At 41.2% G+C, this 22,925-nt stretch overlaps 1 protein-coding gene across 5 annotated transcripts in view; it reads left to right on the top strand.

The window, feature by feature from the left end:
* The window catches only part of ano1a (anoctamin 1, calcium activated chloride channel a), a 107,503-nt gene that overhangs the window by 46,616 nt on the left and 37,962 nt on the right, over positions 1-22,925 (top strand). For all 5 annotated transcript variants that reach the window (XM_080435571.1, XM_080435572.1, XM_080435570.1 and 2 more), the window contains 8 exons: positions 1,694-1,748; positions 3,280-3,331; positions 4,862-4,917; positions 6,687-6,728; positions 12,861-12,925; positions 14,991-15,125; positions 18,079-18,239; positions 21,296-21,378. In XM_080435571.1, the coding sequence (XP_080291697.1) occupies positions 1,694-1,748; positions 3,280-3,331; positions 4,862-4,917; positions 6,687-6,728; positions 12,861-12,925; positions 14,991-15,125; positions 18,079-18,239; positions 21,296-21,378 (649 nt within the window). The remainder of the gene's footprint in view (positions 1-1,693; positions 1,749-3,279; positions 3,332-4,861; positions 4,918-6,686; positions 6,729-12,860; positions 12,926-14,990; positions 15,126-18,078; positions 18,240-21,295; positions 21,379-22,925) is intronic.

Below are 22,925 nucleotides of genomic sequence, written 5' to 3' on the forward strand. Positions count from 1 at the left end.
GGGGGAGGATGATATTTGTCTCTGCAAGTACTCCTACGTGCTGGGGGGCGCCACCTGTCAGCGAGGAATGAGCGGGAGTAGTAGGACATAGGCTCTACGACGTCCTCCCGTTGGGGGCTCCTCACTGCCAAGTGAGCCATTGGGAACGACAGCGGTGGCAAGCAGTGGGAGGAATTAATTGGCATAACGACTACATTGGGGAGAAAAAGGGGCTAAAAATAATTGGCTACTCCAAATTACAAAAAAAAAAGAAGTGACACGTTTTAAGCTTGTAGAGATGTGCTATTTTTGAGACATTTTTTTAATTGATAATGGTTAAGTGTGTCTGTGGATTTTATGAAGATGGAAGCTTGTTTCTAAATAGTAACTACATTGTATCCATTGGAACACGGGTTCTTTTTCCATGAAAAGTAACGGTTTTACAGACATACAAGGTTTACGCCCGTCCTGACATGGATGATCTGCTCAGTAAGACCGCAACTCAATAAGCACCTTTATTAATCCCGCTAGGAGTAATTAGTTAGCACGGCACTGTACACAGTACAGTACAACAACACACAAACAAACAAATACACCATGGAGTTAAAAGGCGACATGCAATTAACCGCCTAAAAAGTGGAAATCTCACTATTGATCAGTGCCGTTGTTCCCAAATCATCAGAGACTCTGCTGGTTTCGGCATCTTAAATGAGGTTCTCTGTGGTGCTGTTTACTACGGCACGACAATAAATCAATTCTGTTTGGAGGAAGAAATGGGTAGATTGGGTAACCCCCCCCCCCCCCCCCCCCCACTCCCCGGCTTTTCTTTCTTTTTGAGAAATGGCTAAAGACCGCATGTAAATGAAGGAATGCAACCGCCACATTAAGAAAATGTCATAGTCTTTGTCTTTGTCCTGCTGGCCTATTATGAAGTCCTCTACTATACAACATTGGCCGGTGTTCCCCAGGGCTCCTCTACACTAATTATCTTTGTCAAAAATAGCTGCTCTACAAGCTAACAACGCTTGTAGATCTGCTATTCTTGCCAATTGTCTGCCCCAGAATAGGGATGTGAGGGTTCATGTGGTTAATGGTAGCTGTTTCTGATTAAATGTACAATTGTATTACACTTTATAGTTGTCTACGTATGTCATTTTTATTGTCATTTAGTGTACGGTGTTCAGGAAAACTTAATGACATTTATTGACAAATGCTGAAAAAGGCAGGTATTTATTGACTTGGAATTAAATTGATACCAATCAGGTAATGGTACTTCTGGATGGGTTGCAGTCCATTTCTTCTGTCAGCATTATATTGAAAAATATTCTTAGAAGTTTAAATGACACTCTGGCAAATACTTCTGCTGATTAAATAGTTTCACAAGAAGACTGCTGACAGTGTCACCACAGTGAATGCAATAGTTCTTTGTAGGTTTGCTGCAGTAAATGCTAAAGCTGTAGAATTAAAGCTGCACTAACTGTAACTTTCCTCTTCTACCCGGGATTTGAACCCGGTTTACTGTGCAAGTGCTGATTTTTTTTTTACCATTGAGCTAATAGAGCCGGCCTGCTGGCCCAAGGGATGAATTGAATCTTGACCATCAGGTCAAAATTTGTGTCCGATCCTGTGTCTAGGTGAGACATGACCTTTTGACATTTTGTTATCTATTCTTATCTAATCTAAACCACAACTCTGTGTTGTTCTTTGTTTCCAGGTTCGATCTTTCTGACAGAGACAAATTCTTTGACAGTAAAACCAGAAGCTCCATCGTAAGTACTGGATCACAACTCTTGTGTCTCCTCACCTGTGACACGGATACATATGTAAACACACACACAGTTCAATATCCCTTTCGTACGTGTACAGTATAACTGTATCTAATCCATGACTTAGAATAGTTCCACTTAACCCTATATACTTCGGGGTCCCCCAGGGCTCTATATTAGGCCCCCAAATTGTTTCCCTCCACACCAAATATCTTTGCTGATCTACAAGCTCACAAGCTCAGAATTATTTTGTGAGTATTGAATACTCTAATTGAGTACTGAATGCTAGGGTTCAAGTGGTTAAGAGAACCTATACAATTTGCACAGGAAATACACACACACCTTTATTATGTGCTTATAAGGCATTATATCACTCATTATAAATGTTTATAATCATGTGTAACAACTTATAACAACATTTATGAAGTATTAGTGCTCAGTGGAACAGCACATAATAAGTACCATAACATAGTCAGTTATAAAGTGTCTTTGTTATAAGTTGTTATGCTTAATTCTAAACATTTATAACGAGTGTTATGAAGCCTTATGTGCATTATAATGCATTATAAACACAATTATAATGCATTTTAGACACAACCTTTAAGTAAAGTGTTACCGAAAATGGTCCACACCATTTATTGGTCTATTTCTCAAATTCTACTATACTTGTGGGGATATTTGGCCCTCACAAGTATAGTAATAAACACACACACACACACACACACACACACACACACACACACACACACACACACACACACACACACACACCGCTTCCAAATGAGATAGTTAATTAACGATTATATAATGGCATTGACTGGGTGTTATTGGAATGACCGTGTCAATGTGGGCCGTAATATGAGTCCCAGGCTGTTCGCTCACAAGCAGAAACATCAATAAACTCCCATTACTGTAGAAATTGGAGCAGTGCTCACCCAGCTGCTTCCCAAGGCCCTTCATTCTGCTCATACCACGTCTCATAAGGTGCCTGGAGTGAGGTTCACAGCACTCAACGGTGAATAATAATTGTGATATTATATAATAGTGATAGTATTATTATGAGTGGGGATGTAACAGGTCTCAGAATTCACGGTTTGGTTCAATGCGCACAGTGGTGTCACGGTTTGGAACATTTTCAATACAGAAAAAAATTGAATAGTAGAAAATAATAGAATTTGAGCACAGAGAGGGTCTAGTTGAGTGCCGAGCGCATGGTTAGAAGCTAATTTAAAAGGTACTACACTGAGTGAGTACACAGAAATTGTGCCATTGTACTGTATAATGGGCATTGAGGACCAGCTATATGAAGATAAGGTTGAAAATGTTTGAAGTGTCCGTTTAAGCCCTATTTCAATAATAGCTATGTTTTTAAATAGATTTGTTAACCCCACCTACATTATAATGATATGCCAAATTAGGGACGCCAGCCTGGTTGAAAGTTGTTAAGTTGTGTTGTGTGTGTCGTGTTGTAATTGTGTCATGTGTCGTACAGTATATTGTGGTAACATTGTGTGTTTCTGTCACATCATGTCAGGTGTATGAAGTGTTGAAAAGGACTCGCTGCACCAGAGCTAAATTCTCCATGGGTGAGCAGACGTTTTTATATCTTTAACACAAGACACACATCCTTATAGAAATGAACTACTATTCCTCTGTTTACAATTCACAATATAATACAGTTAATTTCTAAAGGATTTCATTCACCCTCTATCTTTGAGTACTGTTCCCACATGTAACATTATACATAAACCGGACCTGACAGCATTGATTGATGGGTTGAGACGCAGCAGAATCAGTACAGCTGGTGCTAACGATGTCCTAATGAAAAGGGACAGCCCACCACAAGAACACCTGTTTTTATTGCATCTAATATCACCATCCTATGTACAGTCTTTACTTGTTTTGATGGTTAGATGTGGCTGTCGTTAGTCTTGCACAATGTCAGTGGAATAATAGAGCTCACTTAGAGCTCAGAGAAAACACTATAGCCTACTGGGTAGTTATCAGCCAAAATGTGCCAGTATACCACTATCATATACCACTACACTACAGTATACCACTATCAAATACCACTACACTACAGTATACCACTATCAAATACCACTACACTACAGTATACCACTATCAAATACCACTACACTACAGTATACCACTATCAAATACCACTAAACTACAGTATACCACTATCAAATACCACTACACTACAGTATACCACTATCAAATACCACTAAACTACAGTATACCACTATCAAATACCACTACACTACAGTATACCACTATCAAATACCACTACACTACAGTATACCCCTATCAAATACCACTACACTACAGTATACCACTACACTACAGTATACCCCTATCAAATACCACTACACTACAGTATACCCCTATCAAATACCACTACACTACAGTATACCACTACACTACATTATACCACTATCATATACCACTACACTACAGTATACCACTATCATATACCACTACACTACAGTATACCACTATCATAGTACTGTAGGGGTTGGTTTGACCAGTTAGGCTTAAATCCAGTGGCTCCCTCATAAAGATATCAATGGATAATATCAACATTTTAATTTGACAGTCATGTATGTCAGGAAACTCCCCCTAGCAGGGCAATGTGTCTTCACAAAACTATAACATCAACAAGCATCTGGTATTTGAATGTCATGTGTTGACCTACTGTACTGTTTCTCAACCAGTTTTTTTTTTTTTGTAATTTTTGAATAAATTGTTTTTCAGAAAACCTAGGTCAGGATTTAGAAGGCGTTTTTAGAATCGGCCTCAGGTCTAAATGGGTTAAGATCAGTAATGTTAAATATGAATACAAAAAACTTAAAGGAAATAGAAATGTGTTATGCCTTCTTATATATTCGTAGTGTGTATAGTATAGTACATAGTTGTGTAGTACAGTATAGTATCTAGTTGTGGTGGAGGTGGAGTGGGGTGGTCCTTGAGGATTGTTTGAACTATGCTGGTGGTCCAGTGGTCCAAAAAGGTTGAGATCCACTGACCTGCTGGGATGTAAACCTAGTCCAGTCTGTGTGAGCTGCTGTGTCCTTATTTTTAAAATGAATCCACTGATAAATGTCCTCTTACAGGCATAACCAGTCTCCTAGGCAACGGTGTTTACACTTCTGCATACCCGCTGCATGATGTGAGTACCCCACACACACACACACACACACACACACACACACACACACACACACACACACACACACACACACACACACACACACACACACACACACACACACACACACACACACACACACACACACAGAGCAGGGTTTGTAGAATTGTTTGACTAACTTCATTGACTCCATCGTGCGAGAGTGTCGCTCACCAAAAAATGTATAGATCGACAAGCTGAAAACCCATGGTGATGCGATGCATTGTTGGCTTGTAGATCTGTTGTTTTGGGTAAGAGGCACTGTTGTGCAAATGGGGCTTTCTGCACCGTTTGAATTGTCTGCCATTAGTGTGAAATGTGAAAAAGCTTTGTGTATGAAATGTTTTAAATGCTGATATATAACGCCCGGGATTCAAACCCACGTGGAAAGCCATCATCTTAACCACTAGCCTAAAGGGGAATTCTCCCATGGGAGATATTAGGGTTTTGCTCCTCAGGGCAGAGGCTCTGAGCCCCTATTGCTTCACTGACATCACATTAACTGCTTAAGTGCCACTGGACGTCTAAGACGTCCGTTTTAACAGAAGCCCTGAGTGCCACTGGACGTCTAAGACGTCTTCTTTTTTTCAGAACCCAAGATATCATGATTTGAAAATATTCTGCTCCATTCACTCTTTGTTTAACTTCTTACTGAAAAAAGCTGTATCTCGGCTCCTAAGCACTTTTTTTTTACAATGAATTTTGGCTCTGGCACTCAGAGCCAAACTTCCATAAATAAGCCGGGCACTGAATGAGTTAACTCACCTCCAGTGTTTCCCCTAGCCAGAAGCTGAAGGTGTTGGGTTCGCGAAAAATGTTGAGTTCTCAAAATGCATATTTATGCTCAAACACAAAGTCTTATATCTTATATAGTACATGTGCACAGTATTACTCTGTATAGTTTATACATATGAATTGTCTCCAGATTTAGGAAAATATACTTTTATTAGACAAAAGTATAGACAAAAGTATACAAATCAGTCAGTCACACATCAACAACTAGTGATGGCACAGATGGCATCCTGCCTGAGAGCATTTGAGCATTATATCAATGCATTTGAGCATTGATATAATTTTCTCTGTAAAAAAATAAATATCATACTGTGGCGGTCAGATTTAACCCATTAAGACCTGAGGCGATTCTTAAAAACATTTTTTTTACAAGATCTTTCAAAAATAGCAGATCTACAAGCTCATAGCGCGGCACTCGGTGCCGCGCTATGAGCTTGTATATCTGCTATTTTTGAATAGCCAAAGAAATCTAAAGTGACACTGATGCGTTCCAGGTCCTAATGGGTTAAGGGGTGGCGGCCCGCCACTGCTTAATGCATATAGGGGAAACACTGCACCTCTGAAGGTGAAGACTCATCCCCAGTTCATGCTCCATCGTATGACGGTGTCACGCTCCGAAAATAGCCGATCAATAAGCTCACAACCTGTGGCATCCGCGACATGTTGTGAGCTTGCAAATCGGCAATTTGGGGCGCACAACACCGTTGTATGATGAAGTCTATATCACGCTTCAGGTGTCTTGACAGCCACTAACAAACTAATTTGGCATAAAAACTAAAGAATGGTTTACCCCAGAATAGGGATGCTATGGTTCATTAGGCGGTTAAATGTGGTTGCTACTACTTGAACTGTGTGTGTGTGTGTGTGTGTGTGTGTGTGTGTGTGTGTGTGTGTGTGTGTGTGTGTGTGTGTGTGTGTGTGTGTGTGTGTGTGTGTGTGTGTGTGTGTGTTTTTTACAGGGAGACATCGAGGGGATGAGTGCAGAAGCCAATGACAGGAAGGTAAGGAGAACAAAGCCATTGATCAATAAATGGATGTGATCGATCACAGCCGCTTCCAATACTTCCAATCAATAAACAAACGCATCACACCACAGTATTGATCTGTTGCTGCATCTCACATAATAACTGCAAAACTGGAAACGACTTTAAATTTCCTCTGCTTTGAGAGATAATATAATTTGATCAAGTTATACACCAGTGATTATGGCTGTAGTTGATGATTAATTGTCATACAAATAATTAATTGCGATTAATCATTTAATCATTTGTGTTTTTGTATTAATATGAATACAAATTACATTTCTGTTTGCCTCGCTACTTTTAAGTGTCATACAATGAAGTATAATTGGGGAATTAATCTATGAAAAAACATAAAAAGATGAAATATGGACATACAAGGTTTCTGCCCAACAGCAACGATATGATTTATACAAATGATCAAACTATAACTAAATGGTCAAACTATAATGATGTACAGTAAACCAGGGGTAACCAACCAGTCGATTACGATCTACAGGTAGATCATCAAAGCCTTCTAAGTCGATCGCGGGGTGGGCCCGGTGACAGACGGGCAGCCATCGACAATTCACAGAATTTGTCTACAACGCAGTGTTGCCAAGTCTGCTTATTATAAGCTCCTTTGGGCTTGTTTTTCTGTAAAGTCGCTTGAATATATTGGGGGTCCTTAACATGAAAATGTTTGTGAACCAGTGCTCTAAAACAACATTCGACAATAAAGTTTGACTGAACTGCCCTAGTTGCTTATTTTGGACTTCTTTTCATAGACCTGGTTGCTTGTTTCTCTCACAAAATCTGGCAACGCTGGTCCAAGGGAAGCCATGCTGTTGTTTTCCTGTACATTCCGCGCACACATAATTCAACTAGCGGGTCGCGCTCAAGAAATAACGACGAGTGCAGTCTCGTGACATGCAAGCCTTTTCAGTGGTGGAGAACGCTGGATTAAAATCTTCAAACAGTGTTCTAGAACCGACGTTACAAAGTGCCATGGCAGCAGATCGCATTTGAGCACAAGCAGTGGTGGAATTGAAGTACTCAGATATTTTACTTAAGTAAAAGTAGCAATACCACAAAGTAGAAATACTCTGTTTTTAAGTAAACGGCCTGTGTTCAAAATGTTACTTGAGTAAAAGTGCAAAAGTAGCAAAATAGCTAGTAGTTGAAAATAGCAGATCTACAAGCTCACAACGCGTTGTGATGCGACATGTTGTGAGCTTGTAGATCAGCTATTTTCAGATAGCCTAGGTATAAAATAGGGCTAAAGTGGTTTATGTACGATTTATAATATAATACATGTAAATGTATGTATCTGCAAAGTAACTAGTAAACAAAGTTCTGAAATAATCGTAGTGGAGTAAAAAATATTGAATATTGGATATACTCCAGTTAAGTAAAAATACCTCAAAAGTGTACTAAAGTACAGTACTTGAGTAAATGTACTTAATTACTTTACACCACTGAGCACAAGTGTGTTGCCTGCGATGTGTGAGAAGTTAAAGCAAGAGTTACTAAAGGGCTGAGCCATGTAGAATTGATGGACTGCCTTAACTAGAACGGTCCTCCTCAGAACTCAGATCTCCGCCAATCTCCGCCAGGCCGGGTTGTCTACCCAAGGCCCGCAAACTTTGGAAGTCAGTCATAGCCACTTGGAATGGGAAAAAATCTTGTGTCATGTCAATGAGCACTGGCACTGACTCTGCATATGGAGATTTTATACTTCAAGTAGACGCCTCATTAAAGGTGGGCTGATCCTGAGAGTCACCAGTGGTGAGCTGTGGATTTTTGAACTATGGGGGCTATATTTTATGACGTCACGTGCACGCCTGCACGTGCACGCGCGCTGGCATGTGCACATAGCCACTCAGCTCAGTGCTAGTTGAAATACTGTATTCAACATGTGATTATTAATGTATTTATATTTCTTATTATTTTGTTGCATTGTTAATTTGTTGTTTTTATTTTTGTTTCAATTAATTAATTATTTTATTTTCCTTTTAGTTTTATATACAAGCCCTTTACATAGATTCACCCACACATAAGTACTTAAAATAATCAGTCAACTTGTCTTTACTTGAATAACTTTTTTTTAAAGACTTACATTGCTTTCAAAACAGTGGTTTTTAAAACAAGTAAAAAATGTAAAAAATAGCCTTTTTCTACTCACCAAAACAAAGACGGTTTTATGGAGTTGAAAGCCTACTTTACTAAATGGGAACACTGTGAGCCCCCACCTCACGTCTAAAATACACTTTTTGGCCAGAAAAGAAAATATTTCACCGGAATTAAAACCTGTTTTTGGTTACTCCACAGTGCCCTCTACAGATATGGTCAATGGAATTTTCCTATTGACCAGATTCTTCCTTCCGGTGAAATATTTTCTTTTCTGGCCAAAAAGGTGTATTTTAGACGTGAGGTGGGGGCTCAGAGTGTTCCCACTTAGTAGAATAGGCTTTCAACTCCATTAAACCGTCTTTGTTTTGGTGAGTACCAAAAGTGTATTTTTTATTTTTACTACAGACGAGAGGCTGCGCTACCGCGGTGCGAGGGGAAAGAATGGAAAGTACCATAACGTTAAGGAGAACTCCTTCTAACGCTATGGACCAGAGCTAGACAGGGATAACTTTGTAGCTCTTGTGTCCTCTGATAAGCGATAAACCCTTTCACACTCCATGGCTTTTCTAGAGTAGCCTAATGTTATGCAAAGCAGCCAGGTTGAGGCCATTGTTTAAGGTGTTAAAGATGGCTCGCCCCTGACGGTGCGTTGTTGTGTTAATGATTGACGGCTCGCGGGCGGCTGACGGTGTGTGCTCGCGCGTGCATGTGGAGCTGCTCGTGTATGTGGAGCACGCGCGAGCCCATAGTCTCAGAACTAAGGGGTCGCTGACCCCCCATAGCACCCCCTTCAGCTCACCCCTGTCTGTCACCATATCTGTGCAAACATGGTCATGTATACATTTTTGTCATTTGAACAGAATATCTGTAAATGTGGAAAATTCATCGAACTGAGAAACTAAATATTGTGCATTGAAGACCTCTGTAAAAGCAATTAATTTCATGTCCTTTGTGGACATGGGGAAAAAACTGAAGAAGTTTATTTGTATTTTTGTCTTAATATTTATATTTCTAATATTTATATATTTATTTTTCTTAATATTTAGGCATTGATTATATAACTATCATGTTTATTCGTATTTAAACTACTAGTCTTTGGGTGGATGTATGCACATGCATTGAGCCTGTCAGAAATTGCAATCGTGACAAGTGTTTTTTTTAAACATATTTTAGTGGTAGATCATGGCTTACATTTGGAAATAAAATGTGCTCTTGGGCTTGAAAAGGTTGGTTACCACCACTGATGTAAACTAAAGACCACAGAAAAAACTGATGAGCAACTCATTCATGTTGAATGGTCCCCTATGCTCTCAAACCACTGTTGGTTGTAAGGATGATTAGCAGTCGTTGTTCTACCTTGATGTGTATTAAAGGGAACACCACAAATAATACTTTGAACAACGTTTATTCAGGCCTGCTGACCTTTTACAAATCTTGCATGTTTGTTCCTTTCATTGTCATACAGTACGTCACTTTACAACAGGGATGCTTAGCAGAACGAATTTACGTTGCTTGGTTCAGTATTGGTTAAAAAAAAACTTTTGTGCGTTTGTAGCTGCTATCCATTGCAAGCTAGTAAGTTACACTTAGCGTTGTGTGTAACATCTGGTTCTCTCATTGACCATTCTACACACACAGGCTATATGCAGGCGAGGCCTTAAAGGAATAGTTTACCCAAAAAAATGCAAATTTTGTATCAATTACACACCTTTTTTTTAATACAAATTTTGATCCCACTATTTTGTAACCCCATTTTTAACACCCAGTGTCAATTGTCTATGTAATCATGGGCACTACCTTCCCTCTGCCAACCTAGGGAGGCCAGGGCCGAGCTCATGCCTCCTTCAATGCATGAGGGCCAACTGACCTTCTTCTCACCTGACAGGGGAGAGTTTCCCTGGTTGGACGTAGCGCGTGGAAGGAACACGTTATTCCAACCAGTTCCCTTCCCCTCCATCAGGCGCCCCGGCTGGCCAGGGGGAGGCAATCAATTACACACCTCATGAAGCCTTGAATTCATGGAGATATTTTTGTTTTTGTCACATTCCTAAGCCAATAATTTGATGACCGTGTGTATTTCCGGTAGGAGACATAAAGAGTCTCCTTTGTGTCTCCTACCCTACCGGATACATTAGCCGCTATGAGACGGTAATCAAATTATTGGCTTAGGAATGCGACAATTCCATGAATTCAATGCTTCATGGGGTGTGTAATTGATATAAAATAAGTAATGTTTTAACATTATAAACATACAGTAAACATGTTGTGTAATGAAAAACATATCACTGACTCAATGCAGATTTTTACTGTAATTGTATTAATTGATTGAAAAAAAGTACATTAAGCCCTGTTTAAAAAAAGACATGGTGAGAATAGGTTATCTGCAAGGTCAAGCGTGAGCTTGTAGATCTGAACTTTTGAAAACGTTTTTCCAAAAAAAAAAAAAAGAAAGGTTAAAACATCTTTCCCAAATTGGGTCGCAACCCTACTGTATGTTTGAGAAACAGTGTAGAATCTGTAGATGAATTATGAATGAAATAACCCTTGAAACACCTAGCAGCCATGCAGGACAAATTAATCTCAATGCAACCACAAATGAAATCAGCCCTCGTATGCCTCATGAATAATTTATATGCAATCACTATTTACCAAAATAATCACACTCAAGTATTATTCATATTCTCACTGGGAACAGCTCCTGTAGTAGTAGTAGTAGTTCTATTGTTATCCAGTATAGATGAACTATTAAAGAAATACAACTTTAAATACCCTGAAATGGCAATAATTATTATTATCGCCTGATCGTAAATATTTGAGAAAATGTATTTTGCATAATCGTTAGAATTGTTTCCATTCATCTGTATAAAAACAGCTGGATGAACTTGTGAGCTTGCAGATCAGCTATTTTTGAGAGAAGTTTGAAAAATCTGTCTTGGAATATTTACACACACATCTCTTGTGGCACAAAACCTTTTCAGATGGGGTTCCGTAGCTAAGTACATACCAATTTGGGGGTCCTTGATATGGAAAATGTTAAAGAACCACGGTTCTACAGAAGCCACTATGAAAGATGTCCGTAGTACTGCCCCCCCCCCTCTCTCTCTCTCTCTCTCTTTCTCTCCATTCCTCTTGTCTTAATGCACCCCATAATTACACTGGAAGCTGTGTGTTGAAAGAGTTACCACGGCAACAAGCTTACAGTATAATTCTCCTTCTGCTGTTCACAAGCATCAGAAAGGCTCAAAACCACTCCTTATGAAATACACACACACACACACACACACACACACACACACACACACACACACACACACACACACACACACACACACACACACACACACACACACACACACACACACACACACACACACACACACACACACAGTATATCCACTACACACTCACACCTCACTTACCCAATGATCCCTGTGTGTGTGAGAGAGAGAGGGTTTGCCTGTGTATTATATGTGCATGCTCACCCGTGTCTGTCTTTGTGTCTTGATGTGTGCTTGAGAAATCTCTCGTCTCATAAGGCGTTGGCTGAGCTTACAGACAGAACATAATCATCACCTCAGATCTAATGATTTAAACATGTTTCAAATGGTCAAGTCTCCTTCCAAATCTGCAATCATTTGTAATAATGGAAGTTGAGTGAAGACACAGCGGCATTTCATTTAGGTGATCGTTGCTGTCAGGCAGAAACCTTGAATCTCCATATTTCATGTTTAGTTTTTAGTTTTTTTTTTAAAATAATGCCTTGTTTTATACCATCGCACGAAAATAGGCGCCATCTAAGCTAACAATGTGTCGCAGTGCAATGACTGGTCAGCTTGTAGAGAAAATACATTTTGAGACTTGGGGATATTGAAATACTATATTTTCATGTTTAATGCTATGCGCAAAACAGGGACACCGAGTTGAAAGTGGTTAAGTCTGTCTGGAATGTATACATATTGACCCAATGAAAAGTAACTAACTAGAGCCTTTCTTTCTCCATAGCTGCTGTTTGAGGAATGGGCCAGCTACAGTGTCTTCTACAAGTACCAGCCTATTGGCCTCATCAGGTTAGACCCACAGCGTTACTGTTTGTCATATAGTCACCTTCCTAATCTAATGGCCTAAGTAATTTTTTTAAGGTTTTCAGAAAAAAATGTTTTTTATCCAAAACAAAACTATATGATATTTCACCCAAAACGTTTATAACAAATTATGACTATTAACATAAAGATAACACTGTCAGTTATGTAACATAAGAGATTTAAATAGCTTTAACTAGGATTAAACCTGACTTGATGATTTACTGATTTACTTTAGACTTAGGCCATTTTTTCAAGTCACAAAACCATGTGACTTAGTCCAAAAAAATGCCTACTTTGGCCTAAGTCACACTAGGGAGATAGGCCATTATACTAACATTTTACCAGAGGTGGCCTGTGTCATGACTCATGAGGAGCTGACTTAAATATAATTTTCCTCAAAGAATTACGTAGGCCATTAGTTTAGGAAGGTGACGATATCCCTTTCTCTTACTTGTCAATAACATGCTAGAAGGGTAGATAAGGTGTGAGGTATGAGTTATGAGACACTACAGTATACAATATTATTATACAACATACAAAAGTCAAAAAGCATACAGTATACAGTAATCGAATAGATAATAGAGGGTGTCTAATTAGATTCAAGATTCAAGACTTTATTTGTTACAGTACATTCCAAATACAGGCACATGTATACAAAGTAAAATGGCTTAGTTTAAGGTGACTTGTTCAGTCTGACTGTGTCTCAGGTGTAAACAGACGTGGTGAGACAAGGAGATTAGTTTCTCTTTTCTGTCTGTGTGTGTCTGGATGATTTAGGGCAGTAGAGCATTCCGTGGCTACCTTCCAAAGCATTCACATGGTGAATATATTCTATTGGGGGCAGCAGGCTAGCCACTAAGTTGTGAATTCTATACCATCAGACCCTGATGAAGACCTATTAAGTCGACACGCGTTGGTCATAATGTTGCCTTGCTCAAAATAAATCTCTAAATATTTTTTCACCAAAGATGGAGTGCCTTGGATTTCTTTTCTTTGCAAGTCTGCAGTCCACACCGCTTGGGAGTCAAGCAGTACTTCTTTGAAAAATCTTTTTTTGTAAAATGGCTTAGGTTTCGGTTCCTCTACGTCAGTCGTTTTTCATGTCAAGGACCCCCACATTGACGCATATTGGCCCGCGGACCCCTACCTGAAAAGATATGCCAAGGACCCCCATTTTTACGGCTCTAGCGGTGATTTTCAACCATTTTAATTTCATGGACCCTCAGTTTGACATGCATTAGGCTACGGACCCCCATTTAATGGCATTTCTATCTCTGGGACCCCAATGTATATTGTAAAATCAATGTTGATGTAACTCTGAGAGTGTACAAATGGAACCAAATGGACCCATCAGGGTCCATTTGGTTCCATTTGTACACTCTCAGAGCTACAGACCCATAAGGGTCAATTTGGTTCCTATTATCATTTAGCTGGGGACCCCCTGGAACTCCCTCAAGGACCCCTGGGGGTCCCTGGACCCCACTTTGAGAACCAATGCTCTACGTTGTGGCATCAAGACAAAATAGCGACCAAAAATGGCAATAAACAGCGATATATAGTTAATAAAAATACCTAAATGATACATTCATGTAAAGTTTATGGTTATGGCCGGTAAGAATGTGGCGGCAAGATTTGGCACGTTCACTTCGTTAAACATAAAGTTCCAGTTCAAGTCAAAGTCAGTGTGGCATTGAGGATATCATAAAACCTCTACATACATTTTAATGAAGGCCAATTTATTTTAATTCCTTTTAATCTTGACCTGGTCCATGTACTGTACTAGGAACGGCTTTTTCATTACGACAGGCTTTCATGCTGAATCTGGAGAATGAGATCATATTCTGATTTGTAGGAGTTCCTGTATAATTACATTTTTATCGCCATGTTCAGTTCTGTACTGTTCTTGTTCAGCATGCTGTATGCCAAACCAGTGCTTCTCAAACTACCACTTTATTTGTGGATTCATAAATCCAAGTACCCCCTTTTCCTGACTACAATATTTTGCTTAGAAAACTACAAGAAAAAAAACATGCTGTCTGTAATCCCACAGGAAGTACTTTGGGGAGAAGGTGGGTCTTTACTTTGCCTGGCTGGGCGTCTACACACAGATGCTGATACCTGCTGCCATCGTTGGTGTCATCGTGTTCCTGTACGGCTGTGCTACTGTTGACGATGACATACCCAGGTACACACGCTCACACACAAACACACAGGAAATATACTCCATTTACAGACGGTAAACACATGTATTTTATTTAAATACACACAGAACAATCATCAGTGTTAATTCATCCATTTGTAACTCTGAAAAGTGTAGAAATGAATTGTCATTTGTACACTAAACACTAAAAAAGGCACCTATCCTCTATACAGTAGGTAACGGCAGGGGTGGTGATTGTCCTTGATGATCTGCTCAGCCTTAATTGGCTACTAGGCACCACTTATATCTTATATATCCAGTAGGGAGGGAGGCTCATCTCAGAACGATCCACTCATGTAATGCTTTGTTGTCGAGGGCGATGCAGTTCCAATACCAGGTGGTGATGTAGCTTGTCAGGAGCATTGTCATTCTACTGTTGAAGAATATCCTGAGGAATGCGGGGACTGAATTTCTTCAGCCGTCTGAGGTAGCTGAGGCATTGTTGAGCCCTTTTCATCGCGTGCATGGTGTGTGTCCCATTCGAGGTCTTTAGCGGTGTGTACGTCGAGTCACTTGAAGTCGCTGACCTTCTCCACCACAACTCCATTGATGTTGATGGGTGTGTGCTCTCTCCTCTGCCTCCTGTAGTCCACGATCATCTCCTTGGCCTTGTTGCCGCTGAGTCCGAGGTTGTTCTCCTGACAACGTTGATGACAACGTCGGACCTGTGCGTAGCCACACCGTGGTGTGTTTACAGGGAGTAGAGGATAGGGCTTAGCCCTCAGCCCTGAGGGGCTCCTGTGTAGATGGTCAGTGAGTCTGATTTAATGCTGCCCAATCTCCCATCCTGGCGACAGCCCAACAGGAAGTCCAGTATCCAGCTGCACATGGTTGGGTGCAGGCCCAGATCTCTGAGCTTTGGTGTCGAGCTTGGCAGTCAGGGCTTAATTTGTACCGGAGCTGGCAGGAGCTCAGCTCCGGTACCTGACTGCTGCGTACCGGGAAATCTAGAAGGTGTTCCGTCACCTCAAATGCACATACAATAAGTTTTTATTTTAGGCTATTCATTATTAATTCAACTTTCACATTTTCCCCTCAGTTTCCCTTCCTGCAATGGAAAAGGACCGTGGATGAAATGAAACCGAGTTACGTTAGTAAAATCGCCAAAATTTAAACACTTTATTATTCGCTGTTCGAAAAATGGTTGCGCCCGTGAGCCAGGTGATCTGACTCCTACGCTCACTACGTTAGTTGCAGAGGACTCCGCAAATAACGCAAAGGCCCCGCCTTCCCCTCATGTCAATGCAGTTGTCAATGTTTACAACTTGAGGAGAGGACATGTGGAAATATTATGGACCCCAAGAGAGAGAGAGGGAGAGAGAGAGAGGAAAAAACACCATGGCGAGTGATCACGTAAACGTGTGTTCACTCTCTCCTTTCCAAGTTTGACTTTTAGGTGGATTAGCTCCGGCACCTAATCCTTTACTGGCTGTAGTCTATGAACAGCATTCATACCCAGCTGTTCCTCACCTCCTCCAGGTGACAGAGGGGCGGTGTGAAGAGCCATGGCAAGTGCATCGTTGATGGATCTGTTTTGATGATATGCAAATTGCCATGGGTCCAGCATGGCAGGCAGCATGGAACAAATGCAAATGTAAAAAAAGTATTTACTGACAGTTGAGGTGAGTCGTTCAGACATGTAACCTTGGAGTGCTTGGAGACGGGCACAATGCATCTTGAAGCCTGCAGGGACCACAGTCTGTGACCCGTTCAGTCTGACTGTCTCAGGTGTAAACAGACATGGCTAGGCATGGAGATTAGTTTCTCCTTTCTGTGTGTGTGTGTGTGTGTGTGTGTGTGTGTGTGTGTGTGTGTGTGTGTGTGTGTGTGTGTGTGTGTGTGTGTGTGTGTGTGTGTGTGTGTGTGTGTGTGTGTGTGTGTGTGTGTGTGTGTGTGTGTGTGTGTGTGTGTGTGTGTGTGTGGTTGATTTAGGGCAGTAGAGCATTCCGCGGCTATCTTCCAAAGCATCCATATGGTGTAACATTCTTCTGGCCAAAACAATACGTTCTATTGGGGGCAGCAGGCGAAGTTGTGAATTCTATACCAGGAAGTTCTCTGTGAGGGAAATCATATGGTTTGCTTTGATTAATTGAGCAGAACAATATGGAGAACCATCTGTTCTCCACAAGTAATCAAATCTATCGTATATTAGGGCTGTCAATGGTAATGCGCTTATAGGCTCGTTCAACAACCGACCGTTGATCTACTTTAATGTGACGTTGCATTGAAGCAATAAGCATGTCATCGTGGATTTAGTATATTATTCTGCCACTGTGTTGGAAATAACTACACTTTTGATGGGTCAATTTGAGATGACGACAGCAACAACTTGGTTACAAAGTTTAGTTTAGTTGTCCACCTGTCCAAAGTTAAACTCTGCAGCAGTTTGTCCACCAAAATCCTGCTGCTCCGTTTGTACGGCGTCAAGTCCTTTTTTAAGGTGTATAAAATAATCACGTTGCTTGAATCGCGGGAATGTGTCTCTTTTTTCAGTCATGTTAGGAACATGTAATGTGTTGGACGATAGGCTGACGTGTCCACACTGGCACGCTGCTTTGGTTGAATTGACATGATAGGGAAAGGGAATGGAAAGGGAGACTCTTGTTAGTCCCACAGGGTAAATTCTGTTTCAGCTTCACCCAGCTGATGGCTGCTCAGATGGTTATGATGAGCGCTCAGGGGGGAGCTAGGGGAAGTTAGAGTGTGTGTGTGTGTGTGTGTGTGTGTGTGTGTGTGTGTGTGTGTGTGTGTGTGTGTGTGTGTGTGTGTGTGTGTGTGTGTGTGTGTGTGTGTGTGTGTGTGTGTGTGTGTGTGTGTGTGTGCGCGCGCGTCAAAGTGAGCCTGAACTCTTTTTAATCACCAGTACTCTTCCTCTACTGTCTCTCTCCGTCTTACCTTCCTTCTCTCCTTGTGTCATTCCCTCTGTCCTCCCTCTCAGCATGGAGATCTGTGACCCCCGGAACAACATCACCATGTGTCCGCTGTGTGACCGCGCGTGCAGCTACTGGAAGCTGGTGACGGCGTGTGGCACGGCGCGGGCCAGCCACCTCTTCGATAACCCCGCCACCGTGTTCTTCTCCATCTTCATGGCTCTCTGGGGTGAGGAGGAACACAGCAGTTACAGTACATGATGTTCCTGACATCAGAACCATCCATTCACAACACAATGTTCATGCACTCTCTCTGGGTTCACTTGGACTTCTGCAAGTCAGCTACTAGTTGTAGCATTATGGGAATTAATTACATGGGAACCTATGTAGCCTAATTCCCAGTGGTGTAAAGTAAATAAGTTTACTCATTTACTCAAGTACTGCACTTAAGTAAAAAGGTTACTTTACTTGAGTATTTCCAATTTTCAATACTTTTACTTCTACTCCACTACATCTCAGAGGCAAATATTATACTTTTACTCCACTACAATTATTTGAAAACTTGAGTTACTAGTTACTTAGTAGATTTTGATTATTATTACAAAACATACATTAACCACTTCAGCCCTATATACATTTCGTCCATTTGAAAATAGCCGATCTACAAGCTCACAATGTGTCGCATCTTGTAGATCGGCTATTTTCAAAATATCTTTATACATTTGAAAACTTGTGAAATGGGACATTCTGCATAACGAGTATACCTTCTTGGTTACTATACCCAATGGAGCGCACTTTCCACTCTATGCTCTTCAATGAGATATGTCTCTGTGCACAGAGACAGATGTGAGACAGATGCTGGCTTCAGACAGCAGGCATAAATGTAACTTTGAACTGCTGGTATTTAACGACTAGGGTTGCCACTGGCCAGGTCTGGGAATATTCTCCTCACGGACTCGTTTTCTGCCTCTAAGCCAAATGAAGCGTACCTGTGAGGTGTGAGTGGAATTGAAATGTTGTGTAAGCAAAGCCAATCGATATTTAAAACACAATGGTGTCCCCGCTGCGTGGGGGAGAAGGTGTTCGAACGTTTGGAGCCCCCGAGGGAAGACGGTGGCCAATGAAATTGCTGGGAAAAAAAGGTACATTTGATCTCAAGGCCGCTTGCGTCGTAGGATCGACTTAATGCCGTCACGCGGCATTAAACACTATAAACCTCATTGACCCGGGGTCCCCCAGGGGTCTATATGTGGGGACCTCTCTTTTTTCCCCCTCTCTCGCCAATATTACACAACCCAAACCTCTACCAAAGTGTCACTGTGCTTTAACCACATTCATCCTGGTGTCCCTATTTTGAGCAAGTCATTATAGGCAACAATATTCAACAATTTTCAAATAAATCAAATCAACAGATGACATGGCTCCACAGTAAATTGAATCATGATGCATTGTGAGCTTGTAGATCAGCTGTGTCCACTATAAGTACTACAGGGCTTAAGTGGTTAAAGGACAACTCCTTGAAACAGTATCTGTCATGCGAGGCAGTGCACCGTGTCCTCTCTCTTGGAGCACGGGCGGGGGAAAAAAATGTCACCCACTTCTTCACACCTGTACAGCTGTGCCGTCACAAATAAAACTGAGTTTGATAATAAATAAAAAAAAACTAAATAAATAAAAGTATATATTTTTGCATTTAAGCTGCTCAGTCTCTCTGCCTAGGGCTGTTTACGTAACCCAGCACCTCTCCAACCTGCACAGTAAAATCCTCACTACACTTTCAGAGTTTTAAGAGTAGCCAATTATTTTTTTGCCCTTTTTCTCCCCAATTTAGTCGTTATGCCAATTAATTCCTCCCCACACACATTTCTTGTCACTGCTGTCGTATCCTACTGACTCACCTGTCAGTGAGGAGCCCCCACCAGGAGGACGTAGAGCCTTCGTCCTACTCCTCCCGCCCAATACTCCCCGCTGACAGGTGCCGCCCCAGCCCGTAGGAGTACGTGCAATGACCGATATTACCCTCCCTCCCCGGCTTCCCTCGCCCGACCGAACACGGGCCAATTGTGTCCGTGTAGACGCTCGACAAAGCCGGATGCACCGCGGTGCATTTGAACCCACAACCTCTGTGGTGGTGGGTTCACTTTACCACTGCGCCACCTTACACTTTCAGAGTTAAAGGTGCGGGTGCCTCATTAGTTGCCCCTTGGCCGTTCTTGAATTTGGCTTTTTAAATGCCACACGCTCGTTAAAACACACACATGCACGCACGCACACACACCCCAGCACAATCTGTCGCGCTACCAGGGCCAATGGCTTTTGGGTTAAAAGTACCAAAGAGGGTGAATACACCCTGTTCCGAACACACGCGCGCGCACGCGCACACACACATAATGTGCATGCACAAACACTTCCCTCCTCCTTCTCTGATGTCCTGCCAGTGCCATCTGTTATCAGCAGAAGGACCAGAGAGAAGAGAGAGATCACAGTCTACAGCTAGCGTCTGTATGTCACCTTTTATACCACTGTCACAATGACCTCTATGAAGGTTTTTAAATTATTATTAGGCTATTATATGAAGCAACACGACATTACAATATGTAGATTTCTAAATATATAAGTATAAATGATGCTTTAGGGAACTATCATATTAGGATGAAGGCAGGAACAGCCGCAGTGTATCTATTATAAACTGGTGCAAAGCGCTACAGTAATGTAGTGTGTAGTGTGTGTGTAGTGTGTAGTGATCAGTTGGGTGTTGCCAGTGGTGGAAGAAGTACTTGCATGTTTTACTTAAGTAAAAGTATCAATACTGCATTGTAGATATACTCTGTTACAAGTAGAAGTCCCGTGTTAAAAATGTACTTGAGTAAAAGTGCAAAAGTATCGGCATTAAAATATACTTAAGGTACCAAAAGTAAAAGTACTCATTGTGGGCCCGGACCGCTGGCCTAGAGGTCCGGACACTTAGGCTCTGAAGTAGCCTGACAGTGCATCGCGTCTATCTCCACTTAATCTATCAATAAAGGCAGGAAAGCCCCCATAAAAATATTTAAAAAAAAGAAAAGTACTCATTGTGCGGAATTTCACAAGTTCAAAATATATAAAGAAATCTTTTGAAAACAGGCGATCTACAAGCATGCACATACTGTATCTGCAAAGACGCACGTGATGTGTATTGTATTATAGCCGGTCATTTTAACGTGTGTGTGTGTGTGTGTGTGTGTGTGTGTGTGTGTGTGTGTGTGTGTGTGTGTGTGTGTGTGTGTGCGTGTGCGTGTGGTGCAGCTGTGATCTTCATGGAACACTGGAAGAGAAGGCAGATGAGACTGAACTACATCTGGGACCTGACGGGCTTCGAGGAGGAGGAGGTGAGACCACACCTACTCGACTCCCTGAACACATGTTGAGCTGAAACGAGATACGACACCCACAAATGATCCATTTTGTATCACTTGCTCAGCCATTGAATACCTGATGAAACACATTTGCACTCGCATGCTTTCACACAGAGCAGAGTTTTTTTTTTAAACATTTGTGATACAATGAAGGTGATCTGACAGTTATTTCTGAAATACTTCAAATGAAGTCAAATCCAATGTGTTAGATGAGTTTAGGATGTGTTGAGTGTACAACTGGATACATGTTTGTCAAAATGTTTCTATATATCCTATATTAAAATTGGATAATGGGAGGGAGGGCTGGCCGGCAGGCAGACCAGGCCACGTCACTCACACATAAACATGAACAAACCTGATATTCCCATATATAGGCATGTCACTATGACTCAGACATAACCGTAAACAAGCCTGATATGCCCATATATAGGCATGTGACTCAGACATAACCGTAAACAAGCCTGATATGCCCATATATATGTAACAGAGTGGTTCACTACCTCAGCCTGATGGCGTGAAACTCTAATATCTCCCCCGAGCGATAGGGATATCCCTTTGGTTTAGCGGTTAAGATGTTGGCTTTCCACGTGGGAGACCCGGGTTCGAATCCCGGGCGTTACATATAGGCATGTCACTATGACTCAGACATAAACATAAACAAACCTGATATTCCCATATATAGGCCTCCCCGACCCGTGCGCACGCGTGCGGTTATTGGGAGTTTTGGGGCGTTTTTTTGTTACTTTATTTCGGTTTTAGGGTTAGGGTTGAGTCAGGTTATTCAATTCTTATTTTTGCCTGATTTTACCGATTTTTTTTTAATCAAAATCGATTGGGTGGGCCAGCTCTCATAGAGAGCTGTCACACTGTCCTTTTACGATTTCTTTGGCTATTCAAAAATAGCAGATCTACAAGCTCATATCGCTGCACCGAGTGCCGCGCTATGAGCTTGTAGATCTGGTTTTTTTTTTAATCTTGGAAAATTTGTGCAAATCTTTGAATATGTATTTTTTAAAGCATTTTTAACTCTGTTACAGCTTAAAAAAAACTGTAGGATTTAGAAGACATTTTGTAGAACAATATTTTCACGACTTTTCAAAAATAGCAGATCTACAAGCTCATGAGCTTGTAGATCTGCTATTTTTTTAATAGCCCAAAGAAATCTAAAAAATGACAGATGCATTCCCGGTCTGAATGGGTTAAACAGCACAGTAGAGAGGGTGTGTGACATCACAACACAATGTTATGACAGGGTTTGTACCTACAACACGTAGTGCACACACAGCCTCCACCATGCAGCACATGTGTCAACATGGATTTTAAACATGGATTTAGTCAAACCTGTCATCATCCAAAACTCACAATATCTCCCCCTTTGCAACTGCAGTTGTGTATAATTACTCTCATCTGCAGCAGAATGCCTCAGTGACACCTGCACTCATATCAACATGTGGGCGTAGTATATTAGGAGCTTCTATAAACTTTTTTTTATTTTTATTGATTTAATACTTTATTAGTCA

The sequence above is a fragment of the Gymnoscopelus braueri genome, assembly GCF_963280865.1.
Source record: "Gymnoscopelus braueri genome assembly, chromosome: 1".
NCBI lineage: Eukaryota > Metazoa > Chordata > Actinopteri > Myctophiformes > Myctophidae > Gymnoscopelus > Gymnoscopelus braueri.